Source organism: Odontesthes bonariensis, chromosome 2, assembly GCF_027942865.1.
Source record: "Odontesthes bonariensis isolate fOdoBon6 chromosome 2, fOdoBon6.hap1, whole genome shotgun sequence".
Classification (NCBI taxonomy): Eukaryota; Metazoa; Chordata; class Actinopteri; order Atheriniformes; family Atherinopsidae; genus Odontesthes; species Odontesthes bonariensis.
In genome coordinates this window covers 712053-731570 of record NC_134507.1, presented here as the reverse complement: position 1 = coordinate 731570, position 19518 = coordinate 712053, and the positions used below count along the sequence as shown (strand labels likewise).

Below are 19518 nucleotides of genomic sequence, written 5' to 3'. Positions count from 1 at the left end.
ATGGGTTAAAGGATGGAGGTCCACCTCATAAAACCAGACATAGGCCAGTCAGAAACCTGGAAATGAGAAGGAATCAAAACTTTATTTTGAAAAACTTAATAATAATAATAAAAAAAAGTTTGTTTGTTTGTTTTTATACAGCAAATAAACAACCTACATCAACTTCTTCCAAACCAGCAGAAACACACTTTTATTTTTCAGGCTCTGTTTATTTCTTTGGTTTCTGTTCTAGTTTCCTTTGTTGTTGAGTCTTTTTAAAGAGTTCTGGTTCTGGGTTCCTTTGTTTTTTGGCCTTTTTAAAGAGTTCTGGTTCTGGGTTCCTTTGTTTTTGAGCCTTTTTAAAGAGTTCTGGTTCTGGGTTCCTTTGTTTTTGAGTCTTTTTAAAGAGTTCTGGTTCTGGGTTCCTTTGTTTTTGAGTCTTTTTAAAGAGTTCTGGTTCTGGGTTCCTTTGTTGTTGAGTCTTTTTAAAGAGTTCTGGTTCTGGGTTCCTTTGTTGTTGAGCCTTTTTATAGAGTTCTGGTTCTGGGTTCCTTTGTTTTTGAGCCTTTTTAAAGAGTTCTGGTTCTGGGTTCCTTTGTTGTTGAGCCTTTTTAAAGAGTTCTGGTTCTGGGTTCCTTTGTTGTTGAGCCTTTTTAAAGAGTTCTGGTTCTGGGTTCTTTTGTTGTTGAGTCTTTTTAAAGAGTTCTGGTTCTGGGTTCCTTTGTTGTTGAGCCTTTTTAAAGAGTTCTGGTTCTGGGTTCCTTTGTTGTTGAGCCTTTTTAAAGAGTTCTGGTTCTGGGTTCCTTTGTTTTTGAGCCTTTTTAAAGAGTTCTGGTTCTGGGTTCCTTTGTTGTTGAGCCTTTTTAAAGAGTTCTGGTTCTGGGTTCCTTTGTTTTTGAGCCTTTTTAAAGAGTTCTGGTTCTGGGTTCCTTTGTTGTTGAGCCTTTTTAAAGAGTTCTGGTTCTGGGTTCCTTTGTTTTTGAGCCTTTTTAAAGAGTTCTGGTTCTGGGTTCTTTTGTTGTTGAGCCTTTTTATAGAGTTCTGGTTCTGGGTTCCTTTGTTGTTGAGTCTTTTTAAAGAGTTCTGGTTCTGGGTTCCTTTGTTTTTGAGTCTTTTTTAAAGAGTTCTGGTTCTGGGTTCCTTTGTTTTTGAGTCTTTTTTAAAGAGTTCTGGTTCTGGGTTCCTTTGTTTTTAGCATTTTTAAAGAGTTCTGGTTCTGGGTTCCTTTGTTTTTGAGCCTTTTTAAAGAGTTCTGGTTCTGGGTTCCTTTGTTTTTGAGTCTTTTTAAAGAGTTCTGGTTCTGGGTTCCTTTGTTTTTGAGTCTTTTTAAAGAGTTCTGGTTCTGGGTTCCTTTGTTGTTGAGTCTTTTTAAAGAGTTCTGGTTCTGGGTTCCTTTGTTGTTGAGTCTTTTTAAAGAGTTCTGGTTCTGGGTTCCTTTGTTGTTGAGTCTTTTTAAAGAGTTCTGGTTCTGGGTTCCTTTGTTGTTGAGCCTTTTTAAAGAGTTCTGGTTCTGGGTTCCTTTGTTTTTGAGTCTTTTTAAAGAGTTCTGGTTCTGGGTTCCTTTGTTGTTGAGTCTTTTTAAAGAGTTCTGGTTCTGGGTTCCTTTGTTGTTGAGCCTTTTTAAAGAGTTCTGGTTCTGGGTTCCTTTGTTTTTGAGTCTTTTTAAAGAGTTCTGGTTCTGGGTTCCTTTGTTGTTGAGTCTTTTTAAAGAGTTCTGGTTCTGGGTTCCTTTGTTTTTAGCATTTTTAAAGAGTTCTGGTTCTGGGTTCCTTTGTTGTTGAGTCTTTTTAAAGAGTTCTGGTTCTGGGTTCCTTTGTTTTTTAGCCTTTTTATAGAGTTCTGGTTCTGGGTTCCTTTGTTTTTTAGCCTTTTTAAAGAGTTCTGGTTCTGGGTTCCTTTGTTGTTGAGTCTTTTTAAAGAGTTCTGGTTCTGGGTTCCTTTGTTTTTTAGCCTTTTTATAGAGTTCTGGTTCTGGGTTCCTTTGTTTTTAGCCTTTTTAAAGAGTTCTGGTTCTGGGTTCCTTTGTTTTTAGCCTTTTTAAAGAGTTCTGGTTCTGGGTTCCTTTGTTTTTGAGTCTTTTTAAAGAGTTCTGGTTCTGGGTTCCTTTGTTGTTGAGTCTTTTTAAAGAGTTCTGGTTCTGGGTTCCTTTGTTTTTTAGCCTTTTTATAGAGTTCTGGTTCTGGGTTCCTTTGTTTTTTAGCCTTTTTAAAGAGTTCTGGTTCTGGGTTCCTTTGTTGTTGAGTCTTTTTAAAGAGTTCTGGTTCTGGGTTCCTTTGTTTTTTAGCCTTTTTATAGAGTTCTGGTTCTGGGTTCCTTTGTTTTTGAGTCTTTTTAAAGAGTTCTGGTTCTGGGTTCCTTTGTTTTTGAGTCTTTTTAAAGAGTTCTGGTTCTGGGTTCTTTTGTTTTTTAGCCTTTTTATAGAGTTCTGGTTCTGGGTTCCTTTGTTTTTGAGTCTTTTTAAAGAGTTCTGGTTCTGGGTTCCTTTGTTTTTGAGTCTTTTTAAAGAGTTCTGGTTCTGGGTTCCTTTGTTTTTGAGTCTTTTTAAAGAGTTCTGGTTCTGGGTTCCTTTGTTGTTGAGCCTTTTTAAAGAGTTCTGGTTCTGGGTTCCTTTGTTTTTGAGCCTTTTTAAAGAGTTCTGGTTCTGGGTTCCTTTGTTTTTGAGTCTTTTTAAAGAGTTCTGGTTCTGGGTTCCTTTGTTTTTGAGTCTTTTTAAAGAGTTCTGGTTCTGGGTTCCTTTGTTTTTGAGTCTTTTTAAAGAGTTCTGGTTCTGGGTTCCTTTGTTGTTGAGCCTTTTTAAAGAGTTCTGGTTCTGGGTTCCTTTGTTTTTGAGCCTTTTTATAGAGTTCTGGTTCTGGGTTCCTTTGTTGTTGAGTCTTTTTAAAGAGTTCTGGTTCTGGGTTCTTTTGTTGTTGAGTCTTTTTAAAGAGTTCTGGTTCTGGGTTCCTTTGTTGTTGAGCCTTTTTAAAGAGTTCTGGTTCTGGGTTCCTTTGTTGTTGAGCCTTTTTAAAGAGTTCTGGTTCTGGGTTCCTTTGTTTTTGAGCCTTTTTATAGAGTTCTGGTTCTGGGTTCCTTTGTTGTTGAGTCTTTTTAAAGAGTTCTGGTTCTGGGTTCCTTTGTTGTTGAGTCTTTTTAAAGAGTTCTGGTTCTGGGTTCCTTTGTTGTTGAGCCTTTTTAAAGAGTTCTGGTTCTGGGTTCTTTTGTTTTTGAGCCTTTTTATAGAGTTCTGGTTCTGGGTTCCTTTGTTGTTGAGCCTTTTTAAAGAGTTCTGGTTCTGGGTTCTTTTGTTGTTGAGCCTTTTTAAAGAGTTCTGGTTCTGGGTTCCTTTGTTGTTGAGCCTTTTTAAAGAGTTCTGGTTCTTGGTTCTTTTGTTTTTGAGTCTTTTTTAAAGAGTTCTGGTTCTGGGTTCCTTTGTTGTTGAGCCTTTTTAAAGAGTTCTGGTTCTTGGTTCTTTTGTTTTTGAGCCTTTTTAAAGAGTTCTGGTTCTGGGTTCTTTTGTTTTTGAGCCTTTTTATAGAGTTCTGGTTCTGGGTTCCTTTGTTGTTGAGCCTTTTTAAAGAGTTCTGGTTCTGGGTTCTTTTGTTGTTGAGCCTTTTTAAAGAGTTCTGGTTCTGGGTTCCTTTGTTGTTGAGCCTTTTTAAAGAGTTCTGGTTCTTGGTTCTTTTGTTTTTGAGTCTTTTTTAAAGAGTTCTGGTTCTGGGTTCTTTTATTGTTGAGCCTTTTTAAAGAGTTCTGGTTCTGGGTTCTTTTATTGTTGAGCCTTTTTAAAGAGTTCTGGTTCTGGGTTCCTTTGTTTTTTAGTCTTTTTAAAGAGTTCTGGTTCTGGGTTCCTTTGTTTTGAGCCTCTTTAAAGAGTTCTGGTTCTGGGTTCCAGGTCTGGTTCCAGAACCGCCGGGCGAAGTGGCGTAAGCGGGAAAAGTGTTGGGGCCGCAGCAGCGTGATGGCGGAGTACGGCTTGTACGGCGCCATGGTGCGCCACTCCATCCCGCTGCCGGAGTCCATCCTGAACTCCGCCAAGAACGGGATGATGGGATCGTGCGCCCCCTGGCTGCTCGGTGAGCCGCATGCACGTCAGTGCCACGCACACGCACCACACCGGCATCAATACACATCGGCACACGCAGCGTTAGCGTCAGGTCACATGACAGGACGCAGCCTGGCGGTGATGTCACTGCTTACATCACCACAGACACTGAAGGGGGGGGGGCACCAGGACTTAGCTGCTGGTTCAGGTTAGCAGGCGTCTCCGTTCTCACAGGGGGGCGCACCGGAGCCCTCAGACAGGAAGCTGCTGCCAGACTTTCAGAAGCCAGCTGATAAACTGTGGCTGTGTTCGAAACCGCATACTACATACTACATACTGCATACTACATACTGCATACTACATACTGCATACTGCATACTACATACTGCATACTGCATACTACATACTACATACTACATACTGCATACTACATACTGCATACTACATACTGCATACTACATACTACATACTACATACTGCATACTGCATACTACATACTACATACTGCATTCTACAAACTACATACTACATACTGCATACTACATACTACATACTGCATACTACATACTACATACTACATACTACATACTGCATACTACATACTACATACTGCATTCTACAAACTGCATACTACATACTGCATACTGCATACTACATACTGCATACTGCATACTACATACTGCATACTACATACTGCATACTGCATACTACATACTGCATACTACATACTGCATACTGCATATTACATACTGCATACTACATACTACATACTACTTACTACATACTACATACTGCATACTACATACTACATACTGCATACTACATACTACATACTGCATACTGCATACTGCATACTACATACTGCATACTACATACTACATACTGCATACTACATACTGCATACTGCATACTACATACTGCATACTACATACTATATACTACTTACTACATACTACATACTGCATACTGCATACTACATACTGCATACTGCATACTACATACTGCATACTACATACTACATACTGCATACTACACACTACATACTACATACTGCATACTACATACTGCATACTGCATACTACATACTGCATACTGCATACTGCATACTGCATTCTGCATTTTACATACTACATACTGCATACTGCATACTGCATACTACATACTGCATACTACATACTTCATACTGCATACTACATACTGCATACTACATACTGCATACTGCATACTGCATACTACATACTGCATACTACATACTTCATACTACATACTACATACTGCATACTACATACTTCATACTGCATACTACATACTGCATACCACATACTGCATTTTACATACTACATACTGCATACTACATACTACATACTTCATACTACATACTACATACTGCATACTACATACTTCATACTGCATACTACATACTGCATACCACATACTGCATTTTACATACTACATACTGCATACTACATACTGCATACTACATACTTCATACTACATACTACATACTGCATACTACATACTTCATACTGCATACTACATACTGCATACCACATACTGCATTTTACATACTACATACTACATACTGCATACTTCATACTGCATACTGCATACTACATACTGCATTTTACATACTACATACTGCATACTACATACTGCATACTGCATACTCCATACTACATACTGCATTTTACATACTACATACTGCATACTACATACTGCATACTGCATACTACATACTACATACTGCATACTGCATACTGCATACCACATACTGCATTTTACATACTACATACTGCATACTACATACTGCATACTTCATACTGCATACTGCATACTACATACTGCATTTTACATACTACATACTACATACTGCATACTGCATACTCCATACTACATACTGCATTTTACATACTACATACTTCATACTACATACTGCATACTGCATACTGCATACTACATACTACATACTACATACTGCATACTGCATACTGCATACCACATACTGCATTTTACATACTACATACTACATACTACATACTGCATACTGCATACTCCATACTACATACTGCATTTTACATACTACATACTACATACTGCATACTGCATACTCCATACTACATACTGCATTTTACATACTACATACTTCATACTACATACTGCATACTGCATACTGCATACTACATACTACATACTGCATACTGCATACCACATACTGCATTTTACATACTACATACTGCATACTACATACTGCATACTCCATACTACATACTGCATTTTACATACTACATACTGCATACTGCATACTGCATACTACATACTACATACTGCATACTGCATACTCCATACTACATACTGCATTTTACATACTGCATACTGCATACTGCATACTACATACTACATACTGCATACTGCATACTACATACTACATACTGCATACTGCATACTGCATACTGCATACTACATACTGCATACTGCATACTGCATACCACACACTGCATTTTACATACTACATACTGCATACTCATCGATCAGACAGTATGCAGCGCGTTTACCCACAATGCATTTCGCTCCTGCCCGAGCTGAAATCAGCCGGCCTGAAGCTGATTTCCCTTAAGCTCTAAACTCTGTAAACTTTAGCAACATTTGAAACATCTTCAGGAGAGAAAGTAGTCGTTTAGATCCCTAACTAACAGGTTAGTTAGGTTGCTAACAGGGTTAGCTTAGCAACGGTCCAATAGAACATCTCACAGCAGGAGTGTAAACAGCAAACAAATCAATATGGACTGAATCTGATCTGACTCTGCCCCCCCACAGGGATGCACAAGAAGTCTCTGGAAATGGCGAAGAAGTGCTCCAGCCCGCCGGCGTCAGACCCGACCCGTTCAGACCCGTTCTGCGACGCCTCGGAGCGACAGCGTGGCGCCGAGGCCCGTGAAGAGGAGGAGCTTCTGGAGGAGGAGGAGGAGCTGGAGGAGGAGGTGGCCATCGACCTGTCCAGCTCCTCCAAGCAGCAGCAGCCGCCGCCGGAGGAGGGCGGAGCCTCCACGAGGACCGCCCCCTCGCCACAGAGGCAGAGCGGCGGCGAATCGGACAGCTGAAGGGGCGGAGGGGTTTGATGGTGTACTGAAGAGGCAGAGGACTGCTCTGATTGGCTCTTCTTTCAGGAGTTCAGCCAGTAAACAAGCAGCCGTTACATCATTTGTTGCTATGCAAAGTTCCGGCACTGAAATGTACAAAGTTTACCAGAAAACTGTGTTAGAAGTATCTGTTTATTTATTATTTATTTTTAATGTAAGGGCAGCACAGCTCCCCGTAGGTGCTGCCCAATCAGGCTTCCAGGAGCCGACCAATCAGAGGAGAGGGGGCCCGTAGGGAGGGGGGCCTTAAAGGGACAGACACGTGATGGACTGAGGGGCAAAGTGAGGAGTCAGGGGCAATAAAAAGATGGTTTCTGACATGAGAATCATTCAGAGCTCCTTCACCGGAGTCCCTGAACAAGAATCGAACTTCACCGGAGTCCCAGAACAAGAACCGAACTTCACCGGAGTCCCAGAACAAGAACCGAACTTCACCGGAGTCCCAGAACAAGAACCGAACTTCACCGGAGTCCCAGAACAAGAACCGAACTTCACCGGAGTCCCAGAACAAGAACCGAACTTCACCGGAGTCCCAGAACAAGAACTGAACTTCACCGGAGTCCCAGAACAAGAACTGAACTTCACCGGAGTCCCAGAACAAGAACCGAACTTCACCGGAGTCCCAGAACAAGAACCGAACTTCACCGGAGTCCCAGAACAAGAACTGAACTTCACCGGAGTCCCAGAACAAGAACCGAACTTCACCGGAGTCCCTGAACAAGAACCGAACTCCACTGGAGTCCCAGAACAAGAACCGAACGCTCTGAACGCCACAGCGGTGAGACGGTCCTGTGAACTGGGACCGAGTGTTGAGTCAGAACCAGCCGAGGCCGTGAAAGGCCCGTCAGAGTGTCTGTGTTCATGGTCGTGTTGTTTGTTTTATCTCCATGTTTCTGTGTGTTTTATAGTCGGGCTCTGACTGAAGCTCTGTGAATGAATGTAATTCAAATGTCATATTTAAAAAGTCTCTTTATTATCTTTATTATTATTATCATTATAATCATATGTATGCTGAATAAAAACAAAGTATTTTTGGAAACATCTCATGTGTCTTTTATATTAACCTTTTATTGACCTAAAATGATCATTCTGGCTGAAAGAAGAACAAATATTTACAGTTTGAGAGAGAAATAAGATCAACATGCTTCAGATTATAAAGGCTTCTCATTAAACTATTCAAACATGATCATATTTAAACTATTTACTTTGTAAAAACATAACAAATAGAAAATTAATCAATAATAATAAAAAAGAACATAAATATAATAAAGATATTTTAAAAAAGCGAACGTGAAAATCTGTTTATGACAAATGTGAAAATAAAGATGTTTATATTTTAATTTAATTTCTAATAACAGATTCACAAAAAATATAATTTCAATATTTAAATTAATTTTACTTTTGCTTCATCCAGTTTGATTTAAAATGATTTATTTATCATTTAAATGATTTAAAAATTGAATGTTATTTTTTTTCTATTCCTTATATTTAATTTACATATTTTTATTGAAGTTATTATCCTGATTATTAAATTTAACTGATAGAAATGTATTTCCTTTTAATTTCCTCTGGTAGTTTACAAATTAATTTAAAGATTATTTAAATATAATATATGAGCTTTATTTATGAACTAATACATTTTTATGAATATATGACTGTGGTTCTCCAAACATTATCCTAAAGTTCTTCATATTTTCGTTGAATTTGAGGTGGATTTAAACTTTTAACTCATTAACATTCTTTTCACTGAGCTAATTTAGTAGTTTTCCATGTTTTTTTATATCTTTAAATATCTCTAAATATACCAAATGTCTTCTTTAATTTATCTCACTGAAACATTGCCTCTAAATATTTTGACGGCTTTAGTTAAAAGTTTTATTTAATTTTATTTAATTTCCATCTTTTTATTGAAGTTATTATCCTGATTATTTAATAACTGATAGAAACGTATTTCCTTTTATTTCCTACGGTGTTTTACAAATGAATTTAAATATTGAAATAATAATAATAATACATTTAATATAATATATGAGCTTTATTTATAAACTAATACATTTTTATCCTTTTTTATGAATATATGACTGTGGTTCTCCAAACATTATCCTAAAGTTTCTTTATATTTTCGTTGAATTTGAGGTGGATTTAAACATTTAACTCATTAACATTCTTTTCACTGAGCTAATTTAGTAGTTTTACATGTTTTTTAATAACTTCCAAATATCTTCTTTAATTTCTCTCACTGAAACATTGCCTCTAAACATTTTTGACGGCTTTAGGTAAAAGTTTAATTTAATTTAATTTAATTTCCATCTTTATTTCTGAGTTTGAATCAAAAATCAAGCGCAGCACTTACAGGAAATTAGATGTTTTAGATGTTAAAAATTTAAGTGATAAACCAAGTTGGATTTATGTCGGATATTTGTTAAACTATTAAAACCGTTAAAGTATTAAAACTGTTAAAGTATTAAACCGTTAAACAATTAAAACCGTAACAGTATTAAAATTGTTAAAGTAGTAAACCGTTAAACTATTAAAACCGTAAAAGTAGTAAAATTGTTAAAGTAGTAAAACAGATTCAGTGAAATGCGGGTTTCGCTGACATCACGGAGCAGCCATTGGTCGCTGGATGAGACAAATACGTCACTTCCTGAATCCTCCGTCAGCCGTTAGTGAGCTAAGCTAATCCGCCGCGGCGGGATTCTTTAACATGGGGGACTCAATCGCTTTTAGAAATGAGGTGGCATCCATCGTTAACAACTTGGCCAAAGCCGTGATCACGGAGATTTTCACCGTGGTGAAGAAAGTCTCTCTAAATACACAAAACCCGGAAGCAGAGGTAAGCTAGCGTTGCTAAATGTAGCTAACAGCTAACTTCCGGTTATAGTCTCCTTCTGTGACGACCACACGCCAAACTCCATTCAAAAAGTTTACGATTTAAGCCTATTCGTTTTGTTTGCTCAATTGAACCACGATTTATATAAAGTTAAAGAACATTAACCGAGTTCTTCATGCAATGTTAGACCGGCTCGGAAAGGCTTTCCTACCGGAGGGTTTTCCGCTTTCTAATCGGTTAAAAACAGGGTTCAGGAGTGCTTTTTGTAGCTGCTTCTCACACCACAGAACTACATGATAAATATATATTTAAACATTAAGCACGCCGTATGGTTCACCATCAGTTCATCTTTGGTTTTCATCATTGTGCTCAGAAACAGCTGTCAGTGAATTAGTTTCACACTACAGAAAAGTTAAAAACGGACTTATTCTCAGGCAGGTTCTGCATTCTTCTTCTCTGGTTTCTACAGAGATTACAGAGACGTGTATAGCTCTAACATAAAAGGAGATTATACCATCAGGAAGAGAAAGTCAGGGGTGAGATGTTGATCGGATTGATGAAGCTGAACTCAGGACCCTGTCAGTGTGAGGACACCAGCAGGGTCCTGAGCTCAGATTGCAGCTGCTGCTCAGGTGACTCTACCTGTCTGACCCTGTGACAGGGGCGGTTCTAGGATCTGGTCTTTAGGGGGGGGCCAGCCCCCAGTGCTCACAGAGGCACATTATTTCTCACTAATTGAGGCGAACTAGTACATTTATAAATTTTGGAGCCGTATTAGTTTTGCTTTGAGAAGTGTTTTCCCCTACAACATTCAATTTTAACCTCTTCATTTCAAAAGACTGTGATAACAGAGAGCCTGAGACAAATATTGAAGATAACTCAACATTTATTTTGGGAGTAAAGAGTTAAAACAAATGCTAGAAAATAAATAAAATGGTCACTAAAATAATGCATCCTTGAGCAAAAAAAAAAGTGTTTTTGCATAATATAATATTTTAAAAATGTGCTGAGCCAGGCGGTGCCGAGCTATCGCACGGTGGGGCCTTGGCACCACTAAAAATACCCCAGCCTCACCCCTGCCCTGTGACATCACTCTGTTGGATGTTTCATTCAGTTTGTGGATCTTTAACAGGATAAATATTATAGTATTTTCTTCTCGTCTCAGGAGAAGCTGAGAGCTGCGGTGGACAGTCTGTGTGTGGAGGCTGTGGACAGACTCCTGAAGATGGTGGAGGTGCTGCAGGCTCCGCCCCCGTCTGAGCTACAGGCTCCGCCCCCGTCTGATGACACCTGTGAGGCGTTAAAGTCTCCGACAGGAGAAGGTGAGCAGGGACGTTCATGTGGGCAAAGATGAAGTTTAGTCTCATTTACTTTAGAAGCAGAAACAGCTCAACACATGAGAATTAAGTTAAAGGAGAAAAATCTCGCAGTTAAGATGCATTTTAAACTCAGAAAAATAACAGATTTACATCTATTACACTGTGGAAAAGTCCCGATCCAGAGTCCCGACCCAGAGATGTTGGAGCGTATTCAGATGCAGATTCGATCTGTTGTACTTTCCCCTGAAGCTGCTGCACAGCTGATGGAGACAGGAAGTGCAGCGGCTTGTTCTCCGGCTCTCTGAGCATGTGGTCCATCATGTGGTTGTCCATCCAGGCATTTCCACCGTCTGCCAGCTGCCGTGTTTCTGCCCGAGCTCAGCTGTGTTCTGTGTGTTGCAGGTGAGGACGCAGGTGTGTGGCGCCCCCCCTCAGGACACGCCTACATCCTGGTTTACGGGGTCAGTAAGAGAACCGGCTGCGGTCAGTGAAGGCGCTGAGAACCAGACTGATACTATGTCTGTTTCACAGAATGCTGCTGCTGACTCCCGGGGCCTGCTGGTGGCGCTGCAGAGCACTGCTGATGGTGCTGATGGTGCTGAAGGTGAGGTCACCTGATGGAGAACAGGGAGAGGAAAAAGGTCCATACTTCTGATACTTTTACCTGAATGCCGAATGCCTATGAGAAGGTGCCCTAAGGTCCCTCTGAGAAGCCTCGCACATAGCCAGGCTGTGTTAGCCTCGCACATAGCCTGGCACATAGCCTGGCTGTGTTAGCCTCGCACATAGCCAGGCTGTGTTAGCCTCGCACATAGCCAGGCTGCGGAAGCCTCGCACATAGCCTAGCTTTGTTAGCCTCGCACATAGCCAGGCTGTGTTAGCCACGCACATAGCCTGGCTACGTGAGCCTCGCACATAGCCAGGCTACGTTAGCCTCGCACATAGCCAGGCTACGTTAGCCTCGCACATAGCCAGGCTACGTTAGCCAGGTTCATTTCAGGTTCTGATTTAGATGCTACTTGGCGAACGGAACTAAAATGTTGTCTTTGTTTCAGGTGAGAGCGGCGCCGGCTCCACAGGTGAGGTGAGGCCCTCCACCTCCCCTCCCCGTCAGGCCGATGACCACGACTATGCTCGGCCATCATCTCCGCGTCCCGCCGCCGCAGAGGGCGGAGCCAGAAGATCCTGCGGTGGCCGCAGGAAGAAGAGCGCCGCCCCGGCGGCGGCAGAGACCCCCCTGCGGTGCTCGCGGTGCGGCATGCTGTTTCCCAACGCCGAGCGGCTCTCCAAACACGAGCAGAAGTCCCACCCGGCCTGCTCGGTGTGCGGCTCCTCGTTCACCGGCGTCCTGAAGCTCCGCGAACATGAGATCAGAGAGCACGGGCTGCTACCGTACGCCTGCGACCACTGCCCCAAGAGGTTCAACCACAAGGCGCACCGCGACCTGCACGTGAAGGCGCGGCACACCGGCGAGAAGAGCTGCCACTGCGACATCTGCGGGAAGGGCTACTCCTGCGTCAGCGTGCTGAAGACCCACCGCACCACGCACTTCGACAAGACCTTCATCTGCGACGTGTGCGGGAAGGGCTTCTTCCACGCCTGCCACCTCACGCGCCACAAGCTGGTGCACCTGGGGGCGCGGCCGCACCGCTGCGCCACCTGCGGGAAGGGCTTCACGCAGGCCGCCAACCTGCGCAGCCACCAGGCCACGCACGGCGGCGAGCGGCAGCTCTGCTCCGTCTGCGGGAAGAGCTTCCGCTGCCTGAGGAACCACGTCATCAGCAAGCACGCCCACGAGCTGCCGGCCGGCGAGCTGCCCGCCGCCGCCGCCATCATCAGCTGCGAGGTCTGCGGGAAGAAGTTCCCCAACGCGTCGCAGCACCGGCTCCACCAGAGGAGCCACACCGGGGAGAAGCCGTACCACTGCGAGGTCTGCGGGAATTACACTAATTACACAGTGTGCCTGGTTGTTGTCCGGTTTATGAATAGCTTAAAAACCTCTTCAAATGAAAAAAAAAAAGCTTGTTTCATGTGAAATCCGACTCAAAACAATTTGTTTTCAAGACTTTTTCATTTAACAAGATATTCCAGATGTATTGTCTTCAAACAAGTCCCTATATCTGGCTGAAATGGTGTTTGTTAGGCAGTTGTGTCTTATATTAAGTGTAATGAGATACTCAATGAGACAAATATACTTTAGATTTTTTTCCAGTGCACAAAATAGCTCATGAACGTCCAGAACCACAAATAAATATCTACATCGAGCAGTCATGGAGCTCCTGAGCCAGCAGACGCCGTCTGTAATTCAGATGAGGATGCAAGGGAACAGCCCCCACAATGTCAGAAAGCCACCAGAACAACCAGGTCAAAAGGCATCTTTTTAAGAACATATCAAATCAAATTGATCTGTAGCACATTTCATGTCTAAAACAGTTCAAAGTGCTTCACATAAAATAAAAGCATTGCAGCAGGGAGTGGAAGAAGCATTAAAATATATAAAACAATATAAAGAGAAACAAATAAAATCATTTAAATGAATTTAAAAACAAGCAACAGTCCAGATAAATTCAAAGATGGCGTGCAGATTTCATGCGTAGACACATGAGAACAGAAATGTTTTTAACCTGGATTTAAAAATGTCTCCACAACAGGTGTGCGGGAAGAGCTACCGGCTGAAGGAGCTGCTGCGCGACCACCGTTACACCCACAGCGGCCAGAAGCCCTACAGCTGCTCGCTGTGCAACAAGACCTTCAACATGGCCGCCAGCTTCACGCGGCACCGCAGCATCCACACCGGGGAGACGCCGCACAGCTGCCACGCCTGCGGGAAGCACTTCCGCCTGCTCACCTTCCTGAAGGCTCACCTGCAGACCAAAGCTCACCTGAGGCAGGCGCAGCAGGGGCAGGGCGCTGACCTCTGACCCCCTGTAAGCCCCGCCTTCAGCCTGGACTCCAACAGGAAGTAAACCTGCAAAATGAGCAGAAGAAGAAGACTTTTAACAAAACATTTATTTACACAATTCAGTTAAAATCATGTTACACATTATCAGAAATATAATAATCACATTAATATCTTATTATATTGCATGTGACATGGTGCACAGCACTTTTTTAAAACCCCAGTTCTTTAAACTCGTCCATGGTGGCTCTGTGGAAGCAAAACTCCAACCTTAGCCTCGCTTTCACGTTGCACTTCCACAGAGCCACGACATCAAGCTGAGGTCCCGCCTGCAGTTTGTCCCTCCCAGACAGATAGACGGCCATTTTTGCCACTAAAAAATTTAAAATCCGAGACTGAAAACTGTTGGCTTTGCTGTAATACACACCACAGATAAAAAGTGAGTTGGTAAACAACACTCCGTAAAAGCTTTTGCTAAAAAATGAAAAACTCTCTCAGCCTCACACATTCTCAGACATACTGCAAAAAGGACACTCATTTAAAACTCCGGGGTTTATCACCGATGAAAACGAGTTGGTCGCAATGGCGCCGTGAAGAACCCTCCACTGCAGATCACCGGTTGTTTCTTACCGGAGGTTTGTTCAGAGTTCTCACTGTGCTGTTTGAGTTTCTCTGTCCACACGCTGCCTGCTCTCCTGCGCAGAGTTCCACAGCCAGTCTGGCTCCGTGGATTATCGCTTCTTCTAAAAACCAATGCAGAGAATTATGCGTTTTTGACCTGCGCACATGACCCCGGAGTCACCTGACTCTCAGGTCACATGACCCCGGAGTCACCTGACTCTCAGGTCACATGACCCCGGAGTCACCTGACTCTCAGGTCACCTGACTCTCAGGTCACCTGACCCCGGAGTCACCTGACTCTCAGGTCACATGACTCTCAGGTCACCTGACTCTCAGGTCACATGACCCCGGAGTCACCTGACTCTCAGGTCACATGACTCTCAGGTCACCTGACTCTCAGGTCACATGACTCTCAGGTCACCTGACTCTCAGGTCACCTGACTGGTGTTGGTCATCTTCAGAGCAGGGTTCCTCTCCAGGTTTTGGGGGTTTCAGTTTATAAGCAGCTGCTGTCTTCAGTCAGTGTGTTAATAAAGTTGTACGTTCACAGCATCCTGGTCCTTTCCCAACATGTCTGCTGCAGGTTTCACAGCATCATCAACATCATCATGAATAAAGTATTTATCTATCTATCATCTGACAAACAACAAAGTAATCCCACTGATCTGCTTAAATCTGCAAACAAACAGCTTAATGATCCCAGCCGAGCTTTAGGCCGAGCTTTAGGCCGAGCTTTAGGCCGAGCTTTAGAGCGAGCTTTAGGCCGAGCTTTAGGCTGAGCTTTAGGCCGAGCTTTAGGCCGAGCTTTAGAGCGAGCTTTAGAGCGAGCTTTAGGCCGAGCTTTAGGCCGAGCTTTAGGCCGAGCTTTAGAGCGAGCTTTAGGCCGAGCTTTAGAGCGAGCTTTAGGCCGAGCTTTAGGCCGAGCTTTAGAGTGAGCTTTAGGCCGAGCTTTAGAGCGAGCTTTAGGCCGAGCTTTAGGGCGAGCTTTAGAGCGAGCTTTAGGCCGAGCTTTAGGCCGAGCTTTAGAGCGAGCTTTAGGCCGAGCTTTAGAGCGAGCTTTAGGCCGAGCTTTAGGCCGAGCTTTAGGCCGAGCTTTAGAGCGAGCTTTAGAGCGAGCTTTAGGCCGAGCTTTAGAGCGAGCTTTAGGCCGAGCTTTAGAGCGAGCTTTAGGCCGAGCTTTAGAGCGAGCTTTAGGCCGAGCTTTAGGCTGAGCTTTAGGCTGAGCTTTAGAGCGAGCTTTAGGCCGAGCTTTAGAGCGAGCTTTAGGCCGAGCTTTAGAGCGAGCTTTAGGCCGAGCTTTAGGCCGAGCTTTAGAGCGAGCTTTAGGCCGAGCTTTAGGCCGAGCTTTAGAGCGAGCTTTAGGCCGAGCTTTAGGCCGAGCTTTAGAGCGAGCTTTAGGCCGAGCTTTAGAGCGAGCTTTAGGCCGAGCTTTAGGCCGAGCTTTAGAGCGAGCTTTAGGCCGAGCTTTAGAGCGAGCTTTAGGCCGAGCTTTAGGCCGAGCTTTAGGCCGAGCTTTAGAGCGAGCTTTAGGCCGAGCTTTAGGCCGAGCTTTAGGCCGAGCTTTAGAGCGAGCTTTAGGCCGAGCTTTAGGCCGAGCTTTAGAGCGAGCTTTAGGCCGAGCTTTAGGCCGAGCTTTAGAGCGAGCTTTAGAGCGAGCTTTAGGCCGAGCTTTAGGCCGAGCTTTAGAGCGAGCTTTAGGCCGAGCTTTAGGCTGAGCTTTAGGCTGAGCTTTAGAGCGAGCTTTAGAGCGAGCTTTAGGCCGAGCTTTAGGCCGAGCTTTAGGCCGAGCTTTAGAGCGAGCTTTAGGCCGAGCTTTAGAGCGAGCTTTAGAGCGAGCTTTAGGCCGAGCTTTAGAGCGAGCTTTAGGCCGAGCTTTAGGCTGAGCTTTAGGCTGAGCTTTAGAGCGAGCTTTAGGCCGAGCTTTAGAGCGAGCTTTAGGCCGAGCTTTAGAGCGAGCTTTAGGCCGAGCTTTAGGCCGAGCTTTAGAGCGAGCTTTAGGCCGAGCTTTAGGCCGAGCTTTAGAGCGAGCTTTAGGCCGAGCTTTAGGCCGAGCTTTAGAGCGAGCTTTAGGCCGAGCTTTAGAGCGAGCTTTAGGCCGAGCTTTAGGCCGAGCTTTAGAGCGAGCTTTAGGCCGAGCTTTAGGCCGAGCTTTAGGCCGAGCTTTAGGCCGAGCTTTAGGCCGAGCTTTAGAGCGAGCTTTAGGCCGAGCTTTAGGCCGAGCTTTAGGCCGAGCTTTAGGCCGAGCTTTAGGCCGAGCTTTAGAGCGAGCTTTAGGCCGAGCTTTAGGCCGAGCTTTAGAGCGAGCTTTAGGCCGAGCTTTAGAGCGAGCTTTAGGCCGAGCTTTAGAGCGAGCTTTAGAGCGAGCTTTAGAGCGAGCTTTAGGCCGAGCTTTAGAGCGAGCTTTAGGCCGAGCTTTAGGCCGAGCTTTAGGCCGAGCTTTAGAGCGAGCTTTAGGCCGAGCTTTAGGCCGAGCTTTAGGCCGAGCTTTAGAGCGAGCTTTAGGCCGAGCTTTAGGCCGAGCTTTAGAGCGAGCTTTAGGCCGAGCTTTAGGCCGAGCTTTAGAGCGAGCTTTAGGCCGAGCTTTAGGCCGAGCTTTAGGCCGAGCTTTAGAGCGAGCTTTAGGCCGAGCTTTAGGCCGAGCTTTAGAGCGAGCTTTAGGCCGAGCTTTAGAGCGAGCTTTAGGCCGAGCTTTAGAGCGAGCTTTAGGCCGAGCTTTAGAGCGAGCTTTAGAGCGAGCTTTAGGCCGAGCTTTAGAGCGAGCTTTAGGCCGAGCTTTAGGCCGAGCTTTAGGCCGAGCTTTAGGCCGAGCTTTAGAGCGAGCTTTAGGCCGAGCTTTAGGCCGAGCTTTAGAGCGAGCTTTAGGCCGAGCTTTAGGCCGAGCTTTAGAGCGAGCTTTAGGCCGAGCTTTAGGCCGAGCTTTAGAGCGAGCTTTAGAGCGAGCTTTAGAGCGAGCTTTAGGCCGAGCTTTAGGCCGAGCTTTAGGCCGAGCTTTAGAGCGAGCTTTAGAGCGAGCTTTAGGCCGAGCTTTAGAGCGAGCTTTAGAGCGAGCTTTAGAGCGAGCTTTAGGCCGAGCTTTAGAGCGAGCTTTAGGCCGAGCTTTAGGCCGAGCTTTAGGCCGAGCTTTAGAGCGAGCTTTAGAGCGAGCTTTAGGCCGAGCTTTAGAGCGAGCTTTAGGCCGAGCTTTAGAGCGAGCTTTAGGCCGAGCTTTAGGCCGAGCTTTAGCTTCCTCTGCTTTCACAGTTTAATGTTTCATGTGGACTCAGCAGCAGAGGGTCTCAGGTGGTCCGAACCTGAGCTGAACCTGCAGCTCCTGCTCTGACCTGCAGGGGGCAGCAGCCGTCAGAGTGAGAAACTTCATCACTAAGATCATGATGAGTATGGAAAGCTTGTGTCTGCTGGTCCTGTTGGATCTCAGAGCTTCTTATTACACAGACTTCAACATGTTATTGGGCTTAAAGGAACTGCGTTAGGCTGCTTTAAAGAGACAGTTCGCCTCTTCTGACATGAAGCTTTATAACATCCCATATCAGCAACATCATTTATGAACATCTTCTTACCCCCTGCTGCGTCCTGTGAGCAGAGTTCCAGCCTCGTTTTGGTGCTGATGAAGGTAGTCCGGCTAGTTGGCTGGGGTTTAAAAAATAAAGCGTTTTGCTTCTCAGAACAATATGCGTTCAACAGAGTAATACATTTGCATCACAAAATCCTTCTCCAGGAAAAAGTCAGAGCTCACAATCTCTTGGCCCTATTTTCTCTCCCTTCGTATTTTTGTGATGCAAAAAAGTCAAAATGCTGAAAGTGAGTTTGTGAACAGGAATGAACCGGTCTGAGTTATTGATTAATGATCAGTGAGCCGTTGGCTCCACCTGTCTGCCGCACCTGAGCTCACCTGTAGGGGGGGGGGGCTTCAGTCGCAGCTCACACCGCTCAGGATCAACATGGCTGCTCAGAGGGAGACCGCACTCTTCTGGACCCTCTTGGGCCGCTGCAGGACGCTGGTACCGGGGCAGAGCCGGAGCGGGTGGAGCCGCCGGCTGTCCTCCCTCCCGCCGCCCCCTCCCGGCCCCTGGAGCTCCCTGTCCCGGCTGCCCTACCGGGACCTGTACCGGCTCTCAGTGACGGACCCGGACCGGTTCTGGGGGGCGGCCGCCGCAGAGAGGCTCCGCTGGATGGAACCCTTCCAGCAGGTCCGGGACTGCGAGCTGAGCCGCGGGGAGATCAGCTGGTTCCGGGGAGGGAAGCTGAACGTGTCCGGTGAGTTCCTCAGGCAGCTGATCAATAATCCGGTCTGTGGTCCTGCTTCCCTCCGCTGATCGATACATTTCTGATGATCCATAAGTGCAGAAGCTCGCTGTTTGCTCGGAGTTAAAGTGGATCAAACCGAACCGGAACTTTCCCCTCAGATCAATAACCTGATCAGATCAATAACCTGATCAGATCAATGAGCTGCTGGAGGTTTTTATTCAAACAGGATCAATGGAGAAGAAAATGAAAAGAACACCAGAGTGTGCTTGTGAGCGTGCATGTGAAGGTGTTGTCCTATCAAACTGACCCACGTGGTCATCAGCACTAAAAACAGGAACCACAGCAGGTCAGAGGTCAAACCCTTTGTTTCAATAATAAATAATAATAAATAATATCATCAGATCTGAGATCAAACCATTTAAAATAACAGCTGAACGTCTTTATAAAACACCTAAAAGATGGAA

At 44.5% G+C, this 19518-nt stretch overlaps 3 protein-coding genes across 3 annotated transcripts in view; all 3 read left to right on the top strand.

Moving 5' to 3' along the window:
- The window catches only part of vsx1 (visual system homeobox 1 homolog, chx10-like), an 8933-nt gene extending 1671 nt beyond the window's left edge, over positions 1-7262 (top strand). The window contains exons 4-5 of the mRNA XM_075473854.1: positions 3851-4046; positions 6815-7262. Coding sequence (XP_075329969.1) covers positions 3851-4046; positions 6815-7098 — 480 coding nt within the window. The 3' untranslated portion in view covers positions 7099-7262. The remainder of the gene's footprint in view (positions 1-3850; positions 4047-6814) is intronic.
- A 2527-nt stretch (positions 7263-9789) lies between these two features.
- On the top strand, positions 9790-15526 carry LOC142388458 (uncharacterized). The gene is made up of 6 exons (XM_075473718.1): positions 9790-9973; positions 11136-11292; positions 11692-11750; positions 11821-11898; positions 12350-13219; positions 13941-15526. Exons 1-6 carry the CDS (start codon positions 9845-9847, stop codon positions 14208-14210), a joined length of 1563 nt encoding a protein of 520 aa, XP_075329833.1. The 5' UTR covers positions 9790-9844; the 3' UTR covers positions 14211-15526.
- A 2560-nt stretch (positions 15527-18086) lies between these two features.
- The window catches only part of acss1 (acyl-CoA synthetase short chain family member 1), a 56158-nt gene continuing 54726 nt past the window's right edge, over positions 18087-19518 (top strand). Inside the window, exon 1 of the mRNA XM_075473669.1 lies at positions 18087-19063. Coding sequence (XP_075329784.1) covers positions 18748-19063 — 316 coding nt within the window. The 5' untranslated portion in view covers positions 18087-18747. The remainder of the gene's footprint in view (positions 19064-19518) is intronic.